The sequence below is a fragment of the Mus caroli genome, unplaced genomic scaffold (assembly GCF_978045245.1).
Source record: "Mus caroli unplaced genomic scaffold, Mus_caroli_1 scaffold_19, whole genome shotgun sequence".
In the NCBI taxonomy this organism is placed as follows: Eukaryota; Metazoa; Chordata; class Mammalia; order Rodentia; family Muridae; genus Mus; species Mus caroli.
In genome coordinates, this window is record NW_028227274.1 from 78,945,537 (window position 1) to 78,967,127 (window position 21,591).

The 21,591-nt window shown below is 40.9% G+C and overlaps 1 protein-coding gene across 2 annotated transcripts in view; it reads right to left on the reverse strand.

The window, feature by feature from the left end:
- Atp9b (ATPase phospholipid transporting 9B) overlaps window positions 1–21,591 on the reverse strand; it is a 194,711-nt gene that overhangs the window by 52,235 nt on the left and 120,885 nt on the right. For both annotated transcript variants that reach the window (XM_021150340.2, XM_021150339.3), the window contains exon 13: window positions 12,269–12,411. In XM_021150340.2, the coding sequence (XP_021005999.1) occupies window positions 12,269–12,411 (143 nt within the window). The remainder of the gene's footprint in view (window positions 1–12,268; window positions 12,412–21,591) is intronic.

A 21,591-nucleotide genomic window follows, 5' to 3' on the forward strand; every position in this document is an offset into this window, starting at 1 on the left:
TTTCCTCTATGTGGCTCCCGTTCTGCAGAATTATATATTCAAAACTGCTTCCTGTTCTCTAGTCTTTGGGACTTATTACCTTATGCCCAGCACTCAGACTGCTTGTATGTGAGATGCCCTGTTTAGCTTTAAAAGAGTAGCAAGTAGAGGGAGCTTTGGGTTTCAGGACCCTTCCTTCCCTGCCATTTTACCCTGATGACTTGAAATCTCCTCATAGAGAATGAGGAGCTGTAACTAAGAACCTCATCTTTATTTTTTAAAAAGGAAATCAGCATTTTAGGAGGACTGACGTCACCAACTGGTTTTGTTATTTGTAAGCACAATAGATTTTTCTATATTGGTTTTGCTAAAATGTCCTACAATTTCTACTATTAATCTATAAACTTACTAGATTTTCTGTGTATGCTACTTGCTAATAAGTACTTCACTGTCCTCTCCCAAAGCCCTCTTCTTCTTGGTAGTTCCAGGGATTGAACCTAGGGCCTTGCCTATGCTAGACAAGCCCTTTCCCACTGAGCTATGGCTCCAGCCATGTTTTAATTTTTATCTTAAGGCAGAACCTTACCTAAGATGCTCAGGCTGGCTTTGTATCTACTCTGTAGTCCAGGAAAGCTTGGATTTGCAGTCAATCCTCCTGCCTCAACACCCACCCTTCCACTAAGTATCTAGGATTACATTCTTCTTTTGTTAACCTTTGACCCTTTCTTGCTTTCTGACATGAGCTGGTAACTCAGGTATGATATTGGCTATGCTATCTCTTTGTTGTTCCTTCTGAGTGTTGGGGAAAGGCTTTAAATGTGTTACTGCTAAGAGAGATTATATGTTGGGAATGTCCTTTTCCAGAATGAAAACATGCCATCTTCACCTCCAGTTTGCTAATGAATTTCATATTGATGGGTTCTAAATTGAAACTCCCCAAATGCTTTACTGGACTGGAAGGAGTCCCTGAGTTTTTTGTTGTTGTTGTTGTTTTTCTCATAGTAATGCTGTAATTTTCAGCGATAAGTTTCTGAATTTAAACAAGCCTTGAGGCCCTGAACCACATCTATCTAGAGCTTTACATTATATTTTCATTGATTGTGGGGCTTCAAACAGAACAGTTAAGGGCATTTCAATGTATTCAAGTTTTATAATGAGCTCATAGCTAGGCAATGACTTCTACCTGTTATGATTCATCTATTATTGTATAGTTCAATATCTCTTATGGTTTATTTTAAATATCATGATTATAGCTTTGCTCTATATACTTTATCTCTATTTTTGTTGTTTTTTTCCCAGTTTTATTTTCTTTTTTTTTTTTTTTATTTTTTTTTCCAATTTATTTTTTTTAATTAGGTATTTTCTTCATTTACATTTCAAATGCTATCCCCAAAGTCCCCCAGACCCCCCTCCCACTCCCCTACCCACCCACTCCCACTTCTTGGTCCTGGCATTCCCCTGGTTCTTTTTTTTTTTTTTTAAAAATATTTTTATTACATATTTTCCTCAATTACGTTTCCAATGCTATCCCAAAAGTCCCCCATAGCGCCCCCCCACTTCCCTATCCACCCATTCCCATTCTTTTGGCCCTGGCATTCCCCTATATTGGGGCATATAAAGTTTGCAAGTCCAATGGGCCTCTCTTTCCATTGATGGCTGACTAGGCCATCTTTCGATACATATGCAGCTAGAGACAAGAGCTCCGGGGTTCTAGTTAGTACATCATGTTGTTCCAACAATAGGGTTGCAGATCCCTTTAGCTCCTTGGGTACTTACTCTAGCTTCTCCATTGGGAGCCCTGTGATACATCCAATAGCTGACTGTGAACATCCACTCCTGTGTTTGCTAGGCCCCAGCATCGTCTCACAAGAGACAGCTATATTTGGGTCCTTTCAGCAAAATCTTGCTAGTGTATGCAATGGTGTCAGCGTTTAGAAGTTGATTATGGGATGGATCCCTGGGTACAGCAGTCTCTAAATGGTCCATCCTTTCATCACCGCTACGAACTTTGTCTCTGTAACTCCTTCCCTGGGTGTTTTGTTCCCAATTCTGAGAAGGTGCACAGTGTCCACACTTTGGTCTTCATTCTTCTTGAGTTTCATGCGTTTAGCAAATTGTATCTTAAATCTTGGGTATCCTAAGTTTTGGGCTAATATCCACTTATCAGTGAATACATATTGTGTGAGTTCTTTTGTGATTGTGTTACTTCACTCAAGATGATGCCCTCCAGGTCCATCCATTTGGCTAGGAATTTCATAAATTCATTCTTTTTAATAGCTGAGTAGTACTCCATTGTGTAAATGTACCATAATTTCTGTATCCATTCCTCTGTTGAGGGACATCTGGGTTCTTTCCAGCTTCTGGCTATTATAAATAGGGCTGCTATGAACATAGTGGAACATGTGTCCTTTTTACCGGTTGGGACATCTTCTGGATATATGCCCAGGAGAGGTATTGCTGGATCCTCTGGTAGTACTATGTCCAATTTTCTGAGGAACCGCCAGACTGATTTCCAGAGTGGTTGTACAAGCTTGCAATCCCACCAACAATGGAGGAGTGTTCCTCTTTCTCCACATCCTCGCCAGCAACTGCTGTCACCTGAATTTTTGATCTTAGCCATTCTGACTGGTGTGAGGTGGAATCTCAGGGTTGTTTTGATTTGCATTTCCCTGATGATTAAGGATGTTGAACATTTTTTCAGGTGTTTCTCTGCCATTCGGTATTCCTCAGGCGAGAATTCTTTGTTCAGTTCTGAGCCCCATTTTTTAATGGGGTTATTTGACTTTCTGGAGTCTACCTTCTTGAGTTCTTTATATATATTGGATATTAGTCCCTTATCTGATTTAGGATAGGTGAAGATCCTTTCCCAATCTGTTAGTCGTTTTTTTTTGTCTTATTGATGGTGTCTTTAGCCTTGCAGAAGCTTTGTAGTTTCATGAGGTCCCACTTGTCAATTCTCGATCTTACAGCACAAGCCATTACTGTTCTATTCAGGAATTTTTCCCCTGTGCCCATATCTTCAAGGCTTTTCCCCACTTTCTCCTCTATAAGTTTCAGTGTCTCTGGTTTTATGTGAAGTTCCTTGATCCACTTAGACTTGACCTTAGTACAAGGAGATAGGAATGGATCGATTCGCATTCTTCTACATGTTAACAACCAGTTGTGCCAGCACCATTTGTTGAAAATGCTGTCTTTCTTCCACTGGATGTTTTTAGCTCCCTTGTCGAAGATCAAGTGACCATAGGTGTGTGGGTTCATTTCTGGGTCTTCAATTCTATTCCATTGGTCTATTTGTCTGTCACTATACCAGTACCATGCAGTTTTTATCACAATTGCTCTGTAGTAGAGCTTTAGGTCCGGCATGGTGATTCCACCAGAGGTTCTTTTATCCTTGAGAAGAGTTTTTGCTATCCTAGGTTTTTTGTTATTCCAGATGAATTTGCAGATTGCACTTTCTAATTCGTTGAAGAATTCATTTGGAATTTTGATGGGGATTGCATTGAATCTGTAGATTGCTTTTGGCAAGATAGCCATTTTTACAATGTTGATCCTGCCAATCCATGAGCATGGGAGATCTTTCCATCTTCTGAGATCTTCTATAATTTCTTTCTTCAGAGACTTGAAGTTTTTATTATACAGATCTTTCACTTCCTTAGTTAGAGTCACGCCAAGATATTTTATATTATTTGTGACTATTGAGAAGGGTGTTGTTTCCCTAATTTCTTTCTCAGCCTGTTTATTCTTTGTGTAGAGAAAGGCCATTGATTTGTTTGAGTTAATTTTATATCCAGCTACTTCACCGAAGCTGTTTATCAGGCTTAGGAGTTCTCTGGTGGAATTTTTAGGGTCACTTATATATACTATCATATCATCTGCAAAAAGTGAAATTTTGACTTCATCTTTTCCAATTTGTATCCCTTTGATCTCCTTTTGTTGTCGAATTGCTCTGGCTAGGACTTCAAGTACAATGTTGAATAGGTATGGAGAAAGTGGACAGCCTTGTCTAGTCCCTGATTTTAGAGGGATTGCTTCAGCCTCTCACCATTTACTTTGATGTTGGCTACTGGTTTGCTGTAGATTGCTTTTATCATGTTTAGGAATGGGCCTTGAATTCCTGATCTTTCCAAGACTTTTATCATGAATGGGTGTTGGATCTTGTCAAATGCTTTTTCCGCATCTAACGAGATGACCATGTGGTTTTTGTCTTTGAGTTTGTTTATATACTGAATTACGTTGATGGATTTCCGTATATTGAACCATCCCTGCATCCCTGGGATGAAACCTACTTGGTCAGGATGGATGATTGTTTTGATGTGTTCTTGGATTCGGTTAGCAAGAATTTTATTGAGGATTTTTGCATCAATATTCATAAGGGATATTGGTCTGAAGTTTTCTATCTTTGTTGGGTCTTTTTGTGGTTTAGGTATCAGAGTAATTGTGGCTTCATAGAATGAGTTGGGTAGAGTACCTTCTGTTTCTATTTTGTGGAATAGTTTGTGAAGAACTGGGATTAGATCTTCTTTGAAGGTCTGATAGAACTCTGCACTAAACCCATCTGGTCCTGGGCTTTTTTTGGTTGGGAGACTATTAATGACTGCTTCTATTTCTTTGGGGGATATAGGGCTGTTTAGATCATTAACCTGATCTTGATTCAACTTTGGTACCTGGTATCTGTCTAGGAACTTCTCCATTTCATCCAGGTTCTCCAGTTTTGTTGAGTATAGCCTTTGGTAGAAGGATCTGATGGTGTTTTGGATGTCTTCAGGATCTGTTGTTATGTCTCCTTTTTCATTTCTGATTTTGTTAATTAGGATGCTTTCCCTGTGCCCTCTAGTGAGTCTGGCTAAGGGTTTATCTATCTTGTTGATTTTCTCAAAGAACCAGCTCCTTGATTGGTTGATTCTTTGAATAGTTTTTCTTGTTTCCACTTGGTTGATTTCACCCCTGAGTTTGATTATTTCCTGCCGTCTACTCCTCTTGGGTGAATTTGCTTCCTTTTGTTCTAGTGCTTTTAGGTGTGTTGTCAAGCTGCTAATGTGTGCTCTTTCTAGTTTCCTTTTGGAGGCACTCAGAGCTATGAGTTTTCCTCTTAGAAATGCTTTCATTGCGTCCCATAAGTTTGGGTATGTTGTGGCTTCATTTTCATTGAACTCTAAAAAGTCCTTAATTTCTTTCTTTATTCCTTCCTGGACCAAGGTATCATTGAGAAGAGTGTTGTTCAGTTTCCACGTGAAGGTTGGCTTTCTATTATTTATTTTGTTATTGAAGATCAGCCTTAGTCCATGGTGATCTGATAGGATGCATGGGACAATTTCAATGTTTTTGTATCTGTTGAGTCCTGTTTTGTGCCCAATTACGTGGTCAATTTTGGAGAAGGTATCATGAGGTGCTGAGAAGAAGGTGTATCCTTTTGTTTTAGGGTAAAATGTTCTGTAGATATCTGCCAGATCCATTTGATCCATAACTTCTGTTAGTTTCACTGTGTCCCTGTTTAGTTTCTGTTTCCATGATCTGTCCATTGGTGAAAGTGGTGTGTTGAAGTCTCCCACTATTATTGTATGAGGTGCAATGTGTGCTTTGAGATTTACTAAAGTTTCTTTAATGAATGAGGCTGCCTTTGTATTTGGAGCATAGATATTCAGGATTGATAGTTCCTCTTGGAGGATTTTACCTTTGATGAGTATGAAGTGCCCCTCCCTGTCTTTTTTGATGACTTTGGGTTGGAAGTCAATCTTATCTGATATTAGAATGGCTACTCCAGCTTGTTTCTTCAGACCATTTGCTTGGAAAATTGTTTTCCAGCCTTTCATTCTGAGGTAGTGTCTATGTTTTTCTCTGAGATGAGTTTCTTGTAAGCAGCAAAATGTTGGGCCTTGTTTGTGTAGCCAGTTTGTTAGTCTATGTCTTTTTATCGGGGAGTTGAGTCCATTGATATTAAGAGATATTAAGGAAAAGTAATTGTTGTTTCCTGTTATTTTTGTTGTTAAAGTTGGCATTCTGTTCTTGTGGCTGTCTTCTTTTAGGTTTGTTGAGGGATTACCTTCTTGTTGTTTCTAGGGCGTGGTTCCTGTCCTTGTATTGGTTTTTTTCTGTTATTATCCTTTGAAGGGCTGGATTCGTGGAGAGATAATGTGTGAATTTGGCTTTGTCGTGGAATACTTTGGTTTCTCCATCTATGTTAATTGAGAGTTTGGCTGGGTATAGTAGCTTGGGCTGGAATTTGTGTTCTTTTAGTGTCTGTATAACATCTGTCCAGGATCTTCTAGCTTTCATAGTCTCTGGTGAAAAATCTGGTGTAATTCTGATAGGCTTGCCTTTATATGTTACTTGGCCTTTTTCTCTTACTGCTTTTAGTATTCTATCTTTATTTAGTGCATTTGTTGTTCTGATTATTATGTGTCGGGAGGTATTTCTTTTCTGGTCCAGCCTATTTGGAGTTCTGTAGGCTTCTTGTATGTTCATGGGCATCTCTTTCTTTAGATTTGGGAAGTTTTCTTCTATAATTTTGTTGAAGATGTTTGCTGGTCCTTTGAGTTGAAAATCTTCATTCTCATCCACTCCTATTATCCGTAGGTTTGGTCTTCTCATTGTGTCCTGTATTTCCTGGATGTTTTGAGTTAGGATCTTTTTGCATTTTCCATTTTCCTTGATTGTTGTGCCCATGTTCTCTATGGAATCTTCTGCACCTGAGATTCTCTCTTCCATCTCTTGTATTCTGTTGCTGATGCTTGCATCTATGGTTCCAGATTTCTTTCCTAGGGTTTCTATCTCCAGTGTTGCCTCATTTTGGGTTTTCTTTATTGTGTCTACTTCCCTTTTTAGGTCTAGTATGGTTTTGTTCATTTCCATCATCTGATTGGATGTGTTTTCCTGTTTCTCTTTAAGGACTTCTACCAGTTTGGTTGTGTTTTCCTGTTTTTCTTTAAGGACTTGTAACTCTTTAGCCATGTTCTCCTGTAGTTCTTTAAAGTCCTTCTTGATGTCCTCTACCATCATCATGAGATATGCTTTTAAATCCAGGTCTAGTTTTTCAGGTGTGTTGGGGTGCCCTGGACTGGGCGAAGTGGGAGTGCTGGGTCCTGATGATGGTGAGTGGTCTTGGTTTCTGTTAGTAAGATTCTTACCTTTACCTCTCGCCATCTGGTAATCTCTGGAGTTGTTATAGTTGTCTCTGTTCAGAGGTTGTTCTTCTGGGGATTCTGAGTATCCTCTGTCAGCAGACCTGTACAGACTAAGTTCGGCGGAGTCCCGGAGCCAAGATGGCGCTCCCTGCAGGGCAGGTCACTGTTCTCCGACTGGGAGGGTGTCGGATGTCTGCGGCCCCAAAAGGGTGCTGCCTCAGCGGTTCTGTGGCTCCCGCCTGTCCCAGAAGCTGTCTGCCTCTGTGGTCCTCACTCTGACCTGTACAGACTAAGTTCGGCGGAGTCCCGGAGCCAAGATGGCGCTCCCTGCAGGGCAGGTCACTGTCCTCCGACTGGGAGGGTGCTGGATGTCTGCGGCCCCTAAAGGGTGCTGCCTCAGCAGCTCTGTGGCTCCCGCCTGTCCCAGAAGCCGTCTGCCCCCGTGGTCCCCACTCTGACCTGTAGAGACTAAGCTCGGCGGAGTCCCGGAGCCAAGATGGCGCTCCCTGCAGGGCAGGACACTGTCCTCCGACTGGGAGGGTGCCGGATGTCTGCGGCCCCAAAAGGGTACTGCCTCAGCGGCTCTGTGGCTCCCGCCTGTCCCAGAAGCTGTCTGCCTCTGTGGTCCTCACTCTAACCTGTAGACTAAGTTCGGCGGAGTCCTGGAGCCAAGATGGCGCTCTCTGCAGGGCAGGTCTCTGTCCTCCGGCTGGGAGGGTGCCGGAAGTCTGCGGCCCCAAAAGGGTGCTGCCTCAGCGGCTCTGTGGCTCCTGCCTGTCCCAGAAGCCGTCTGCCCCCGTGGTCCCCACTCTGACCTGTAGAGACTAAGCTCGGCGGAGTCCCGGAGCCAAGATGGCGCTCCCTGCAGGGCAGGTCACTGTCCTCCGACTGGGAGGGTGCCGGATGTCTGCGGCCCCAAAAGGGTGCTGCCTCAGCGGCTCTGTGGCTCCCGCCTGGCCCAGAAGCTGTCTGCCTCTCCCAGTTTTATTTTCAAGTTACATTTATTTTATAAAGTCTTTTCAAAAGACTGCCCAGCTGTATTGTGTATTGTGTTTTATCTTTACAACTGTAGTTATATAAGAAGGGGTCTTGCTATGTTGTCTAGGCTGGCTTTGAACTCAGACTCAAGAGAGTCTCCTTAGCTGTTCAAGTAGCTGGAACTACAGATGTGCTGCAGCATACTCTATTGGCTTTTGGATAACATGCCTCTAATTTCGGTTCTTCTTGCTTTTTAAAGTTATTTTGTTTATTTACATTTAAATGTTATCTCCCCTCCTAGTTTCCCCCTGAAAACTCCCCACTCCACCCTCAACCCCTACCTCCATGAGGGTGCTCACCCATCCACCCACCCACCGCCTTAGCATTCCCCTACTTTGGGGCATCGAGACTTCATAAGACCTAGGGCTTCCCTTCCCATTGATGCTAGACAAGGCCATCCTCTGCCACATATACAGCTTGGTTGGTGGTTTAGTTCCCGGGAGCTCTGGGGGTCTGGTTGGTTGATACTGTTGTTCCTCCCATGGGATTGCAAACCCTTTCAGCTGCTTCAGTCCTTCCCCCAACTCCTCCACTGGAGTTCTCGTGCTCAGTCTGATATCTGGCTGCAAGCATCCCCATCTGCATCCATAAAGCTCTGACAGAGCCTCTCAGAGACATCTACATCGGGTTCCTGTCAGCAAGCATTTCCCAGCATAGCAAGTGTATGGGTTTGGTGGCTACACATGAGATGGACCCCCCAAGGTGGGGCAGTCCCTGGACGGCCCATCCCTCAGCCCCTTCTCCACTCCTTGTCCCTGTGCTCTCCCTAGACAGGAGCAATTCTGGATTGGATCTTCTTCTGTCTTTGATTTTCACTGCTCTTAAGATTGGCCAACCTTTATTCTCTACTCTTTTTGAGTCAGGGTTTTTCTATGTAGTCCTAGATGTCTGGAACTCACTGTGTAGATCAGCATGGCCCCAAACTCACAGAGACCTGCCTGTCTCTGCCTCAGAGTGCTGGAACTAAAGGTATATATTACAAAGCCCAGTCTCCTCTTTTATTGAAAAACACAAGTTCCTGAACATCCTGCAGGTAAAGACAGCACGTGATTCTGTTTGGTTTTTCTATTGTACTCCTAACTATTTACTATTTCTGATGATTCTATTGGCTACCTCCACTGTGTTCCTAACTTTCACCATTTCTGCTGTTTTACTGTGAGTAGGTACAGCCACTGCCTGGAGTTCACTGAGATTGTCTAAGCTCCCCCCACCCCACCCACCCACCTACACACTACAGGAAAACATGTATTCTCTGGATGGCAGACACAGAAGCCAGTCTATCCCATGAGATCAGGGCTATTTGGACTTTCATTTGGTTGACCACTTGGATATCTGCTTGGATGATCAACTACTTAAAGTGATGCTAAAATTTCCTTCTGCGACAGCAGATACTGTAATTTTCTCCTGCATCCATCACTTTGTGCTTATATACTGAGGCCTTTAAAGTGTATATGTATCTAAAATTCAACCTTCTATTAGGAACCTGTTCTGCTCTCTGAAATAGTGCTTCTTAGAGTCTATCTTGTTTGATGTTCAGGGAGAAGCCAGTCTTCTTTCAATCCCTAGTTACCTCCATGACTATTTTTCCTTCCTTCCTTCCTTCCTTCCTTCCTTCCTTCCTTCCTTCCTTCCTTCCTTCCTTCTTTCCTTTCTTTAAAAAAAAAAACGCGATTGGTTATTTTTCTTTAAGTGTTAAGTGGATTAATTGTTTGCTTTAACACTCTTAGGACTGACAAACGTTACAAACTTTGTTTTTCCTTCTGTGTCTCTTAGTCCTTCATCACTGTGATTTAAAATCTTTCTATGCACATAGTTATCGTTTGTTCTCACTGCTGAGTGGGGCTCTGAACAGTACAAACACCCCACACTTCTCTATTTATTTTTAAAATTAATTTTTGAGACAGCATTTCACTTTGTAGTCCAGGCTAGCCTTCAACTCAGGTCTCTCCTGGTTGCCTCTTGGTTACAGGAGTACAGCACCAGGTGGCCCTAGATTCTACTTTAACAAACTTTAGTTTCTGTGTATTCTAACTAGACAGCTTTCCTTTTGTTAACTGAAGCAACATTATCAGCAGTCTCTCACACTCCCCTGACTGCTTACAGACACGCAGACATTTCTTTTGGGAGGGAAAAAGTAGGAGAATAACTACTGAGAAGTACAACACATAATTTTGATGCTACAGCTAAAATCCATTCATAATGTTGTATATACCATCACAGTTCAAAGCAAGTAGGACTTCTACTTTATCTTATTAAACTGAGAAAGCCTGGTTACAGGTATCATGCCTATTAATGGAATTAGGTCTTCTTTAAGGGTTTCAGGTTTTAAAAATTATATAATTTGGATCTTGCGAACTGTTTGAACTTAATCCAGACTACTTTATACCATCTGTGACATTCTGGTTGTTTTTTTTTTTTCACTTTAAGTGCCTTAACTGACATTGGGACACAGGATGCTAGGCTTACCCATTACACTAAACTAAGCTCTCTTAAGGACTAAACATTCTCCAGAAGAGTCTCTCAGCTCTGTGTTCTTTTGCTCAGACTGTTATTCTGATTTGACTCTGGAGATTCTGGTCTTCGTGTCCCTATCAGCAGAGAAAGCAGCTCACAGCAATGGGTACTTTTAGCCAGTACAGCAGTGCACACATGTGCAGTGGCTGGTTTCTGATGGCTACCTGCCTACACAGGCATACTGGCTATGTAGTCGCCCCTCTCTCCAGGACTCTGGTCTGGAGAACTCTTCTCTCTGTTTGATTCATCCTAGCAGTCATCTTGAGCTTCAGGATGCTTTGTACTGACTTCCTCTTCCCTCTAGCTCTTTTTAGTTTTGGAATAGTGTATGCTTTTGCTAGCATTGCATTGTCTTTGGCAAACTTCCTGTCACTCACTGGAACTGGGAGAGGAAACTACAGGTGTACTCCCTCAGTCTACTCTTGAAGCAGTGTCCTCTTATTTCTGAATGAGCCACTTGTACTTGTGAGCATCCCATGTCTGAAGTTCTTCACGGTACTGTACCGAAATCGAAATAAAAATCCCCAAACTGGACCCCCAGTTACACTAAACTTCCAAATTCCCCAGGAGAGTTGACACCAGCATAATAAATATTGAATTCATATTTATCAAAGTCTTCAGTTACATTCATCAGCAATGTCCAGTTGTTCTTTTTTCACACCCATCCACCCAGGTCCTCAAGCTCGCAACCACACGTTTCATTAATGCACGTTATAGGAATTTTATTTTCTGGTGCATTTTCACTTACACCTTGCAAGTGGAATATTTGTAAGTAGAATATTTGAACTTTAAACTTGCCATTTTGTTGGTTCCCTATATTTTAAAGACATTAATTGACCGCCTTGGTTCTCACACCTATAAATATGTGTTCTTTCCCATTTATATGCTTACTTCTATCTCTTACCTTTTTGCAAATCGAAAGAGTTTTACAACAACTTTCAGTTATGTTGTAAGCTCATCTGTATTCTTTGTAGTTTAACTACTAACATTACTTAAAGGTGATGCTGAATTGTGTTTGGAACATGTTTTATTTATGCGATGTATGTAATTATGCTATATATGTAATCTGTTATGCATATAAGCTTTTATTTCTAGTTCACTAACAATTACTAGAATTTAAATCATCTTTTATTTAGTACATTAGAGATTAAGAACTCTAATAAAATCACAAAATACGAACAACATAAAAATGAGCTACAGAGCGGGATAGTCATGTGTGATGATCCATGCAGGAGAGTGCTACAACACGTTTCCAATGCTTCCAACAGCTCAAGGGTCACCTACAGTACAGAAATACATGTCTTGCTCTTAAGCCACTATAGAGACATGTAGTAGCAGCAAGAAAAAAAAAATACATGAGATTCTAGAAGATTCAAAATACAAAAATAAGTGATTTAAAGCTACAGCACAGTTCCATGTCGCTGATTGTGAGGACACTGCTCAGTGTCTTCACACCAAAGGACAGAGACTCAATCGTATAAATAGTTCTCAAAAGTCGAGTCTAGACACCTATAGATCTAGCAAGCAGTTATGACACATATACATGTGCTCATGTGCAAATGAAATATTTGTGATGTTATCTGGTACATTGAAAGACAAACAGATATGAACAATACCTGTTTTGTCTGTCAGTAAGTACACCAGGCGTCCAAGTTCTTCTGGTATTGTGCTGGTCCGAACAACTGTACCAGGGATATTCTCATCTTTCATAATCATCCATCCATATGCTGCTTTGCCCATATCCAAGTTTACTCGCAGACTGCCAAGAAAAACCATCATGATGGTCAATGCTTCCACACCTATATAACATGTCCACATCCATGGTTTCATCTGAATGTACTTATATATAACTTTAATTTATATAGGAATAAATAATATTAGATTTTAGACTTTAACAGATCTGTGTATATTTAACTCAAAATATGCTTTTATACTCTAGATAATGTTTTCAGATGATAGTTGGGTAGATAATTCCTTCTGCATGAGTTACAGCATGAGCTAGAAGAGAAGCAGGCAAATGGTTCTCAGCATCCAATTAACACCCAGAGAACTGTGGGCTTAAAGAGGGAAATGCCTATGCTTAGGGAATCATGGAAGGAATACTGTGTGAAATGGGGCTTGAGGCCTCCGGAGTGGTCACGGTGCTTCTTAGTGAGGTTTTAGTATTGCACAGTTCTAATCTGTAAGGTTAACGCATGTAAGGGGTCATTGTTCCTGGGACAACTTTGCTGTGATTGCATCTTACAGTACAGGACTATAATAGATGGACTTTGGAGGGTCTTCCAGGCTTTAATTAAAAAGTGGCTGCACAAGAAAGCACTGTAAAACTGTCCACTGAAGGAAATGGTCGCAGCACACCTGTTTGGGTCAATTCACCTAGTTAACCTATGGAAGCTCAGTGGACAAGGTTGTGTAAACCAGCAGTTTCCCACTTGCTGGCTGAGACCCCTTTAGGGGGTTGAACAACTCTTTCAAATGGGCCACGTATCAGATATTCTGCATATCAGATACTTACATTATCATTTATAACAGCAGCAAAGTGACAATTATGAAGTAGGAACAAAAATAATGTTATGGTGGATTCAGCACACATGGGGAAGTGCATTAAGAGCTGCAAACCTGGGAAGGTTGAGAACTGCTGGTGAAAACCATGGAGATGAAACTGCTATTTGCCAACCATTCATGACGTAGCAACATGGTAATTCACAAGGTCCAACCTGTTTTTACTAAATTTTATTTATTTACATTCCAAATGTTGCCCCCTTCCTGGTCCCCCACCCCTTGGTTTCTGAAACTGTGCTCCTCCACCTATCCACCCACCCACCCACACCTGCCTCACCCATCAGCATCCCCCTTCCCTGGGGGCATCAAGTTTCTACAGGATTAAGAACATCCTCTCCCACTGAGGCCAGACAAGGCAGTCCTCTGCTACATAACCTTTTAATAAATATAATTCTGAATAAACAATCTTGAGGAATCATCCAGTAGCAAGTGTCTAAGGTAGTAAGTATCAAATAAGTATAACTTCATTAATCTATGCATAAAGTTCACACCTTAAAAATCATAGGAATTATAGGGTTGCAGACCCCTTTAGCTCCTTGGGTACTTTCTCTAGCTCCTCCATTGGGGGCTCTGCGATCCATCCAATAACTGACTGTGAGCATCCACTTCTGTGTTTGCTAGGCCCCGGCATAGTCTCACAAGAGACAGCTATATCTGGGTCCTTTCAGCAAAATCTTGCTAGTGTATGCAATGGTGTCAGCGTTTGGAGGCTGATTATGGGATGGATTCCCAGGTATAGCAGTCTCTAGATGGTCCATCCTTTCGTCTCAGCTCCAAACTTTGTCTCTGTAACTCCTTCCATGGGTGTTTTGTTCCCAATTCTGAGAAGGGGCAAAGTGAACTAACCAGTACTCCCCAGAGCTCGTGTCTCTAGCTGCATATGTATCAGAAGATGGCCTAGTTGGCCATCATTGGGAAGAGAGGTCCCTTGGTCTTGCAAACTTTTTATGCCTCAGTACAGGGGAACCCCAGGACCAAGAAGTGGGAGTGGGTGGGTAGGGGAGTGGGGGGTGAGGGTTTGGGGGACTTTTGGGATAGCATTGGAAATGTAAATGAAGAAAATACCTAATTAAAAAAAGAAAGGAAAAAAAAGGTAAGATTATCATAACATTCTTCCTTTTCGTTACTAATGTAACGCATTGTAGTAAAGGATTTTCTTGTGTTGAACAATTCTTTAACTAGAACTCTTGGTCAGGATTTTTTTTTTAAATGTTTTACTGAATTCTATATTCCTAATAGTCTACCTTTTTTTTTTTTAACCAATGCTCATAAAATATTTTTACCAATGGCGATGTACAGACTATCTTTTGTGCTGCTTCTTAGTATTAATATTACACTGACTTTTAAAATATTTTTGAAATAAAAAAAATCATGGGAATTGGGAGGAAAGCTGTTAATTGGCAGTCACCTGTGTACATCTCTCCAGCCTGTACCTCCACATCGTTTGTTAAAAGAGTAAAGCAAACTACTAACTGGCAACAATCCTTAAACTGGAGGGACAGAAACTGGCATTCTAGGAAGGACCAGTGGCCACAGTACAGGTCACCACTGTGTGGGTCCACAATTCAGAACTACCAGAAACATTTTCGCCAAGTCTCTGTGCCACAGTGGTCCCTTGGATATACTAGGATCTGTGAGAAGCTGGTAAATCTGTATGTGTGAAGTGTGAGGGATGTCTCTGTCAATAGGTGTGACATCACAGTACCTTCTAGGGGGTTTAGGATGAAGGTAAGATTAAAAGAGGAAATGCAAAACATTCCCTTTGGATTCTTATTTGAACTGGGCTGAAAAAACATATTCCTTACGAACAAGAGAGAGAATTAAGACCACAGCCCTTGTTGAAACAAACCCAGAAGTTGGGAGGGAATTGAGCAGGTGAGGTGAGCCAGGAAGGGACGACACACATATCCAGCACACAGCACTGAGATCTGACTCGTGTCTAGTTTTTCCGTTCTTCAGATCACTTGGCTCCTGACTTGCCTGAGTATTGGGTTCTTTGGGGTTTTGGTTAAGTGGTCCGGGAAAGTGTCACGCTGCGCTGTGCTCCGGCTGACAGCCCTCACAAGTTTGGTGGGAGAGCCAAAGAAGCATCTGCAAACTTGCTTGGCACAGCTCTTTCCAGACCATGAGCACTTAGTGCTCTTAACCAATCACAAGGATGTATTAGTTCATAGAGTATTATATTGTAAATACGTAAACCCTCTGGGACCACTTTAGGTTGAATACCACAGCCTGCAAAGAACATACATAGCAGTAGTTGTAGTGGCAAAGAGGACAACAGAAAGGTGTAAAGAACGGAGAACAGAAATTCATCTGAATACAAGTCAACTAAGAAAACACTTCTACACAGGAATTACAGCTCCACATGTACCATGACTGATGCTGTGAGTCTGGTCAAATGCTAAAGGATAATTTGCTTTAAGTGCTAAGTCTCTAAAGGCATCTAAACTCTATGGCCGAAGAGTAACACTGCACTGAATTTACGTCTTAGTGATGCCCTGCCCGGACAGTTTCTAAACACAGGCCTGTACCCAGGGGCATGCCAGCTCTGACATGCTCCTTACTTCATGGATCATATGAGCAGAGACATGTCACATAGTAGCAAGGCCACTCTTCTGCTGACTAAGTGCCTGGGACACTCTTACACAGAGGCCCGTTGCAGGTAGAAGCACTTGTTCCCAGATGGTCCAGTGAGCAGGACATGGTATGATATTTACTATCATTCACTATGAAAAACTGACTGTCTAAGTAAGCCTTTCATGGATGTTGCCATAGGAATATATATATAAATGTTTCCATGTGCAATACTGACAAACATGAGGTGGATTTCAAGATGATAAGACTGCCTTCATGATGGTTTATTTTTGTACAGTCTAATCTCACAGCTACAAATACTTGAAGAAGAAACTCAGAGTCTGAATAAATTTCCAGTGCATTTTCCCCAAAATACACAATACAATGCATTTAGGCCCCAGGATGCTTGCTATATTTAAGTTCTAATTTGTTACAATTAAACCTTAGCACTTATCACTGCCAGGTGAGCCCAGTCCCTAGCCAGCCTGGGAAATATGCACAATTCTCATTGGGGAACAAATTTACCTGAAATAATTCACATGCCAATTCTAATCTGAGAAAGAAAAAAAAAACAAAAAAAAAAAAACAAAACACCACCACAACACACACACACAAAACAAAACAAAACAAAAAAACCCCAACAGTAACAACAACAACAACAAAACACATTTCTATAAAGACCCTTAGATGGGTGAAGTACACAGGTGTTTTATCTGAAATCTTCCTGCATCTCTTATTCTGATGCTATACTATGGGCAGAGCAGCCAGCATCAAAGGCTTTCCCTGCTGAACTGTCTGTGCACCATATTGTAGCTAAGGCTGTCATCTCCAGGACCAGTTGAACCCTCTTGAGCTTTGGATCAGCACTGCTAACCTTAAATAAATAAAAACAACTGTGAGTGAACAGGAGGACAACAGGTCAACATGCCAACTTCTCCACTTCCTACTCAAAGTGCTCTACCACTGTGCTACACCCACAGTCCCTAACAATCTCTCTGGTTTTAGTCAAGGTCTGTAAATGGCCTGTTAGCTTTCAATTTACTTTGTGGCTTAGGTAGGCCTTCCTTGAACTCCTGTAGCTAAAATATTAGAAGTCCAGTCCTGTGCCACCAAGCCCACGTAAATGCATTGTCCAGGTCTAGAACTCAAAATCCAGCTTCACCTTTTCCAGTATTCAGTGCACCACCAAATGCCAACGGAGACCAACCTTTCTGCTTACGTACTTATGTATGTATAATCTAGTTAGCGTAAACTCCTGACAACTCATCTTGCTACATTCTCTGATGAAGGAAGTCAAGTTAACATGCTTAATGTTAGGTGTTACGTGTATCTGTTCCTAATTTTAGCACATGGTAGTTCTGTAATCTCTTACTAAAGGTTGACTTGATCATCACTCCAGTGGTCAGCCAAGGTTTCAACAGAAGGTAGACCTTAAGCCAAGCTAGATGGATCAGATCAAAGTGCATGTACTGCAAGCTTGGAAACTGAGATGGACCCCTAGGACACGGTGGATGGTGGAAACCACTTCCTATGAGTTGTTCTAGGACTTCAATACTCAGACTATGGCATGCATGATCCAAACAAACACACATGCAATTTTAAACATTTTAGAAGTACCACAATTAAGTCAAAAGTCTAATAAGGTACTAAATGTATTTGCAAACATGAGATACCAATTAATCAAATATTAAATTCAACAGAAAAATGAAAACAGCAAGAGATATAGCTGATTCATAACCAAGCAAAACGAAACCTCAGAACTAGGAGGAGGAAAGGCCTGTGAGGAAGGCTGCCAAGTTCTGAGGGAATGTTCATTAGCTTGCCACTGCGTCAGAGGCAGGCAGGTGCACATGACACAGATGATACCAAACCTCTGGGAAAGAGGCTTTCTTCTTATTTTACAAAGGATGCTGAGACAATAAATTGAAACTCTGGATCTGAAAACTCTATCAAACACTAGTTTAAAAAAATCAGTTGTCTCGCATAGGCAAGGCCTTGGGTTCAAACCTTTGTCTTTCTGCCACAACCCTCACACCCTACCCCAACCTCCTTGAGCTGGAGTCTATCTGTGGTAGAATGTACGTGTGCGTGAAAGTCTGAGTTCAAGTCCCGCCATCACAAGAGGATGAAATCACTTTCAGTGGTCGAACGCTCAGATGCAGCAGACAGTGAGAGGAGAACAGGGTCTCAGAGCAGAGGAAGAAGATATCTTGGTACACAGTTTGACAATATTCATTTATATTTAACAAGGTAAAATTAGAAACTTTTCTTGGGTTAAAAAAAAAAAAGTCAAGCTATAGAGAAAGATGTCAGCAAAATAGGAATGTAAAACATAACTGTCCAGAAGACCACAACAAAGGACTACAAAAGTTCACAAAAGAAATTCGAAATCACTGGTTCTCAACTTATGGGTCATGACCCCTTGTGGGAGGGAAGGTCAAAATGACCCTCCCTCCATAGAAAAATTATAGTTATGAAGCAGCAACAAAAAGAATTTTATGGTTGGGAGTCACCACAACATGAGGAACTGTATTAAAAGTTTACAGCATTAGGAAGGCTGAGAACCACACTGGTCTAAATTGATAATGGTATACTAACTGGGTACCGACACTCAGATAAATACTGGCAATATTAACAAACACAGCAAAGTCACAGACAAATACAGAGTCAAGGAACTCCGTTCCTAGACTTCAATACCAGATGCTCACAAGCGTATTGATCAATGTGTAGAGTAACAATGGAACACCCTAAAGTTTGTCAATGGAATATTGGACACATGTTCAGTGGTACAGTCATAAATAAGGATAGCAAGGTATAAGGATGGATGAGTCTATGAAGCCATGTTAAACATAAGATGCAAGGTTGTAAAGTGGTAATCAATATGATTTCAACTGTATAAAGCAACAAAACAAAAAACCACATTATGTTTTCATAGCAAACATGCATGCAGCGTTCTTGAGAAAAACAAGAAGTTAACCATGCAAAAACACTCACCCATGTAGAGTATGCTACACAGCATTCTACTTTATCCCATAAGTATGCAGAATGACTATAAATTAAAAGAAAACCAAAATACTCCAAATATAGTAAAAGCAAGCATCTAATGTTCAAAAGGTTGCTGTAACATATAGTACTGATGGTATATAATAATGATGGTATTACCATTATTTTATAAGCAAGTATTTTAAACCACTACAAAACTAAAATAGTGTATGCTGATACATACATACATGAGATAAACATTCTCCGTGGATGTGCGTGCATGTACTGGTCACAGGGATGAGAAGAGCTAACGCAGACCTACTGAAACAAGGCTGAGGACACTTCAAAGCGGAGATGGGAGTGGAAGTATCAGAATCTACGACTGTATCAGAGCTACTCAGTGTCTAAGAGTCACTACTGACTCCAATGTGAGAACTCACCCCATCTCAGGGAGAAGAGTTGTTGGATAAGAAGACCAACCAAACAACCATAAAACCATTCAGAACTGACAATAACTGGCAGAAATTGCTAAGAACTTTCTTTTGGGGAGAGTTCACTGCTAACCCTAGTACAACTCTGCACCAATACAACCTGGCACCTTTGATGGCAGCCTTCAGGGTGCAGATGTTGCCATCCAGTCTTCAGTCCACAGGTTCTAGGAATTTCTCTGATGAGCCTCCCACATGCTCTGAAACAAAAACTATGTCTCCACAACCTACAGACAGCCCTTGCATTTCAGTGCTTTAGGAAAGGCATTGCTTGAAAAAGAGGTTCTTAAGTGTGCCTCAGAAGGGATATAATTATCTCTTTGTCTAACAGCATTTTTGCCTCTCTTGATCATGTATGCCTTATGCAGAAGCAAAAGTCTCTCTGACTCAGCACTGAGAACTTGGTTTTGGGTTATCAATTAAAAAATGGGCACTCTAAAGCCTCTTAAGAAAACAGACAAGGAACAGCAAACACATGACCCTGGATATGTTGATGTGTTAACAATTCTGCTGGTATCTTCCTGTTAGGGGACATGCAAAGGGACATATACTCATTTTAGACTTACAATAAAAGCTACATACATGATATTTCTCTTTGGACGACAAAAATGTTGTAATTAAATTATGATCTAAAAAAATCCCCACAAAACAAACAAAAAACACAATGTAAATTTTATCAAGTAGCTTAAAAAATATTTCATTGTACTGAGTAATTTTAATAAAATACTTAACTTTTGTAAACTTGAATTCTGATTCTTAGGACACTAGAGAAAAAAATTACTTCCTAGATTTGCATATTTTGCAAAATAACATAATTTAAAAGTCCAAAAGCACATTTAAACACTTAAATATATTGTTATCCATATTTTATGGAAACTTGTCATCAGGAAAACAAATTTGTTTTTATTAAAGATAATGCACAATTCTCTAAATGCCTCCTGTGCTTCTATGGCTCTTACTCCTTCGGGTAGTTGGTACAACTCAGGTGCAGGCATGCAAAGATCTGTAGGGTCGTTGTGTTAAAGTGAGCATGCTCATTGTAAGCTAAAGCAAAGGAAGGCTGCACAATTGTGTAGTCAGGGTCAGCACACCTAGATGAACATGCTAAACATACTCACTGAAAAACTAGAGCATAAGAGATTGTAGGCAGTATTATCATTTTATTAGCAAATATTTTCGGTGACCATAGAGACTAGAATTGACCAGAGAAGTGTACACTGATTTATGCATATATGTATGCGCAAAGATATATACAGAAAGATAAGTATAAGTGCATAATCATATTTATATGGTTATCTAAACATATAAAAAGGTAAGAGTGTTTGTGTATGTGTGCATGTGGACACACATGTGTGTATGTCCTTGTAGGGGGAAAGAGACGACACTGAATGTCTTCCTCTATTACTTTCCATTGTATTTTCTGAGACAACATTTCTCATTGAACTTGGAGCTTGTGAGTTTGGAAAAACTGACTGACCAGCAAGCCCAAGGAGTCTTCCTTTCTCTACTGTCCATTGTTGGGGTTATAGGTGTGTAGTACCATGCCTAATTCACTTCCTTAACCAACTAGGTCATTCTCCCAGTTCTAAACACATGAAAGGTTATATACAGTTTTATATATATATATATATACATACATACATTGTACTTATTTTCTTATTAGGTATTTTCCATTTTCACTATAAATCCAAGTTACTATTCAAATATGAAACCAACAGAAATCACTTTTAGCTCCAACAATTCTACTAAGACATAATTTTGTTAAGATAATTTTATTAAATGAATAAAAGAAAAGTGGGGCAAGAACATTTCTGTCGTTATTTTCCTAAAGACAGAGACAATGGAGATAGTCTATAAATTCCAGTCCAGATCTCACAGAAGTGCCCCAGATCTAAGGAGAAAGGCCCCTTCAACCTTTCTCCCACTTTCAAACAGAAGCAGTCTTCAATGTAACATCACAGACAGGCTTTAAAAAATCAACTGAAAGGAAGAACACAAGAAAGAAGATCTTTATAATCCCTTCAAGAAGATGGGGAAATGCCATTCCTTTAGCAGACAAAAGCAGGCCATGGGTAGTGCAGGCAGGCAGGCAGGCAGGCAGGCAGGCAGGCAGGCAGGCAGGTGGTCCTTTCCTTCCTAGGCTCTCCCTCCCTTCCTCTGCCACAACACTTACTTACCTTCTTCCTCTTTGTCTGCTTTGGTGCCTGTCATCACCCTGACCACAGCTGAGAGTCAACAAGTGTCTTGGTATGCTTTCTGATAAACACCATGGCCAAAAGCAACTTGGCTTTTGTTTATTTGGCTTACATGTCCATATCACAATCCAAGGAGGG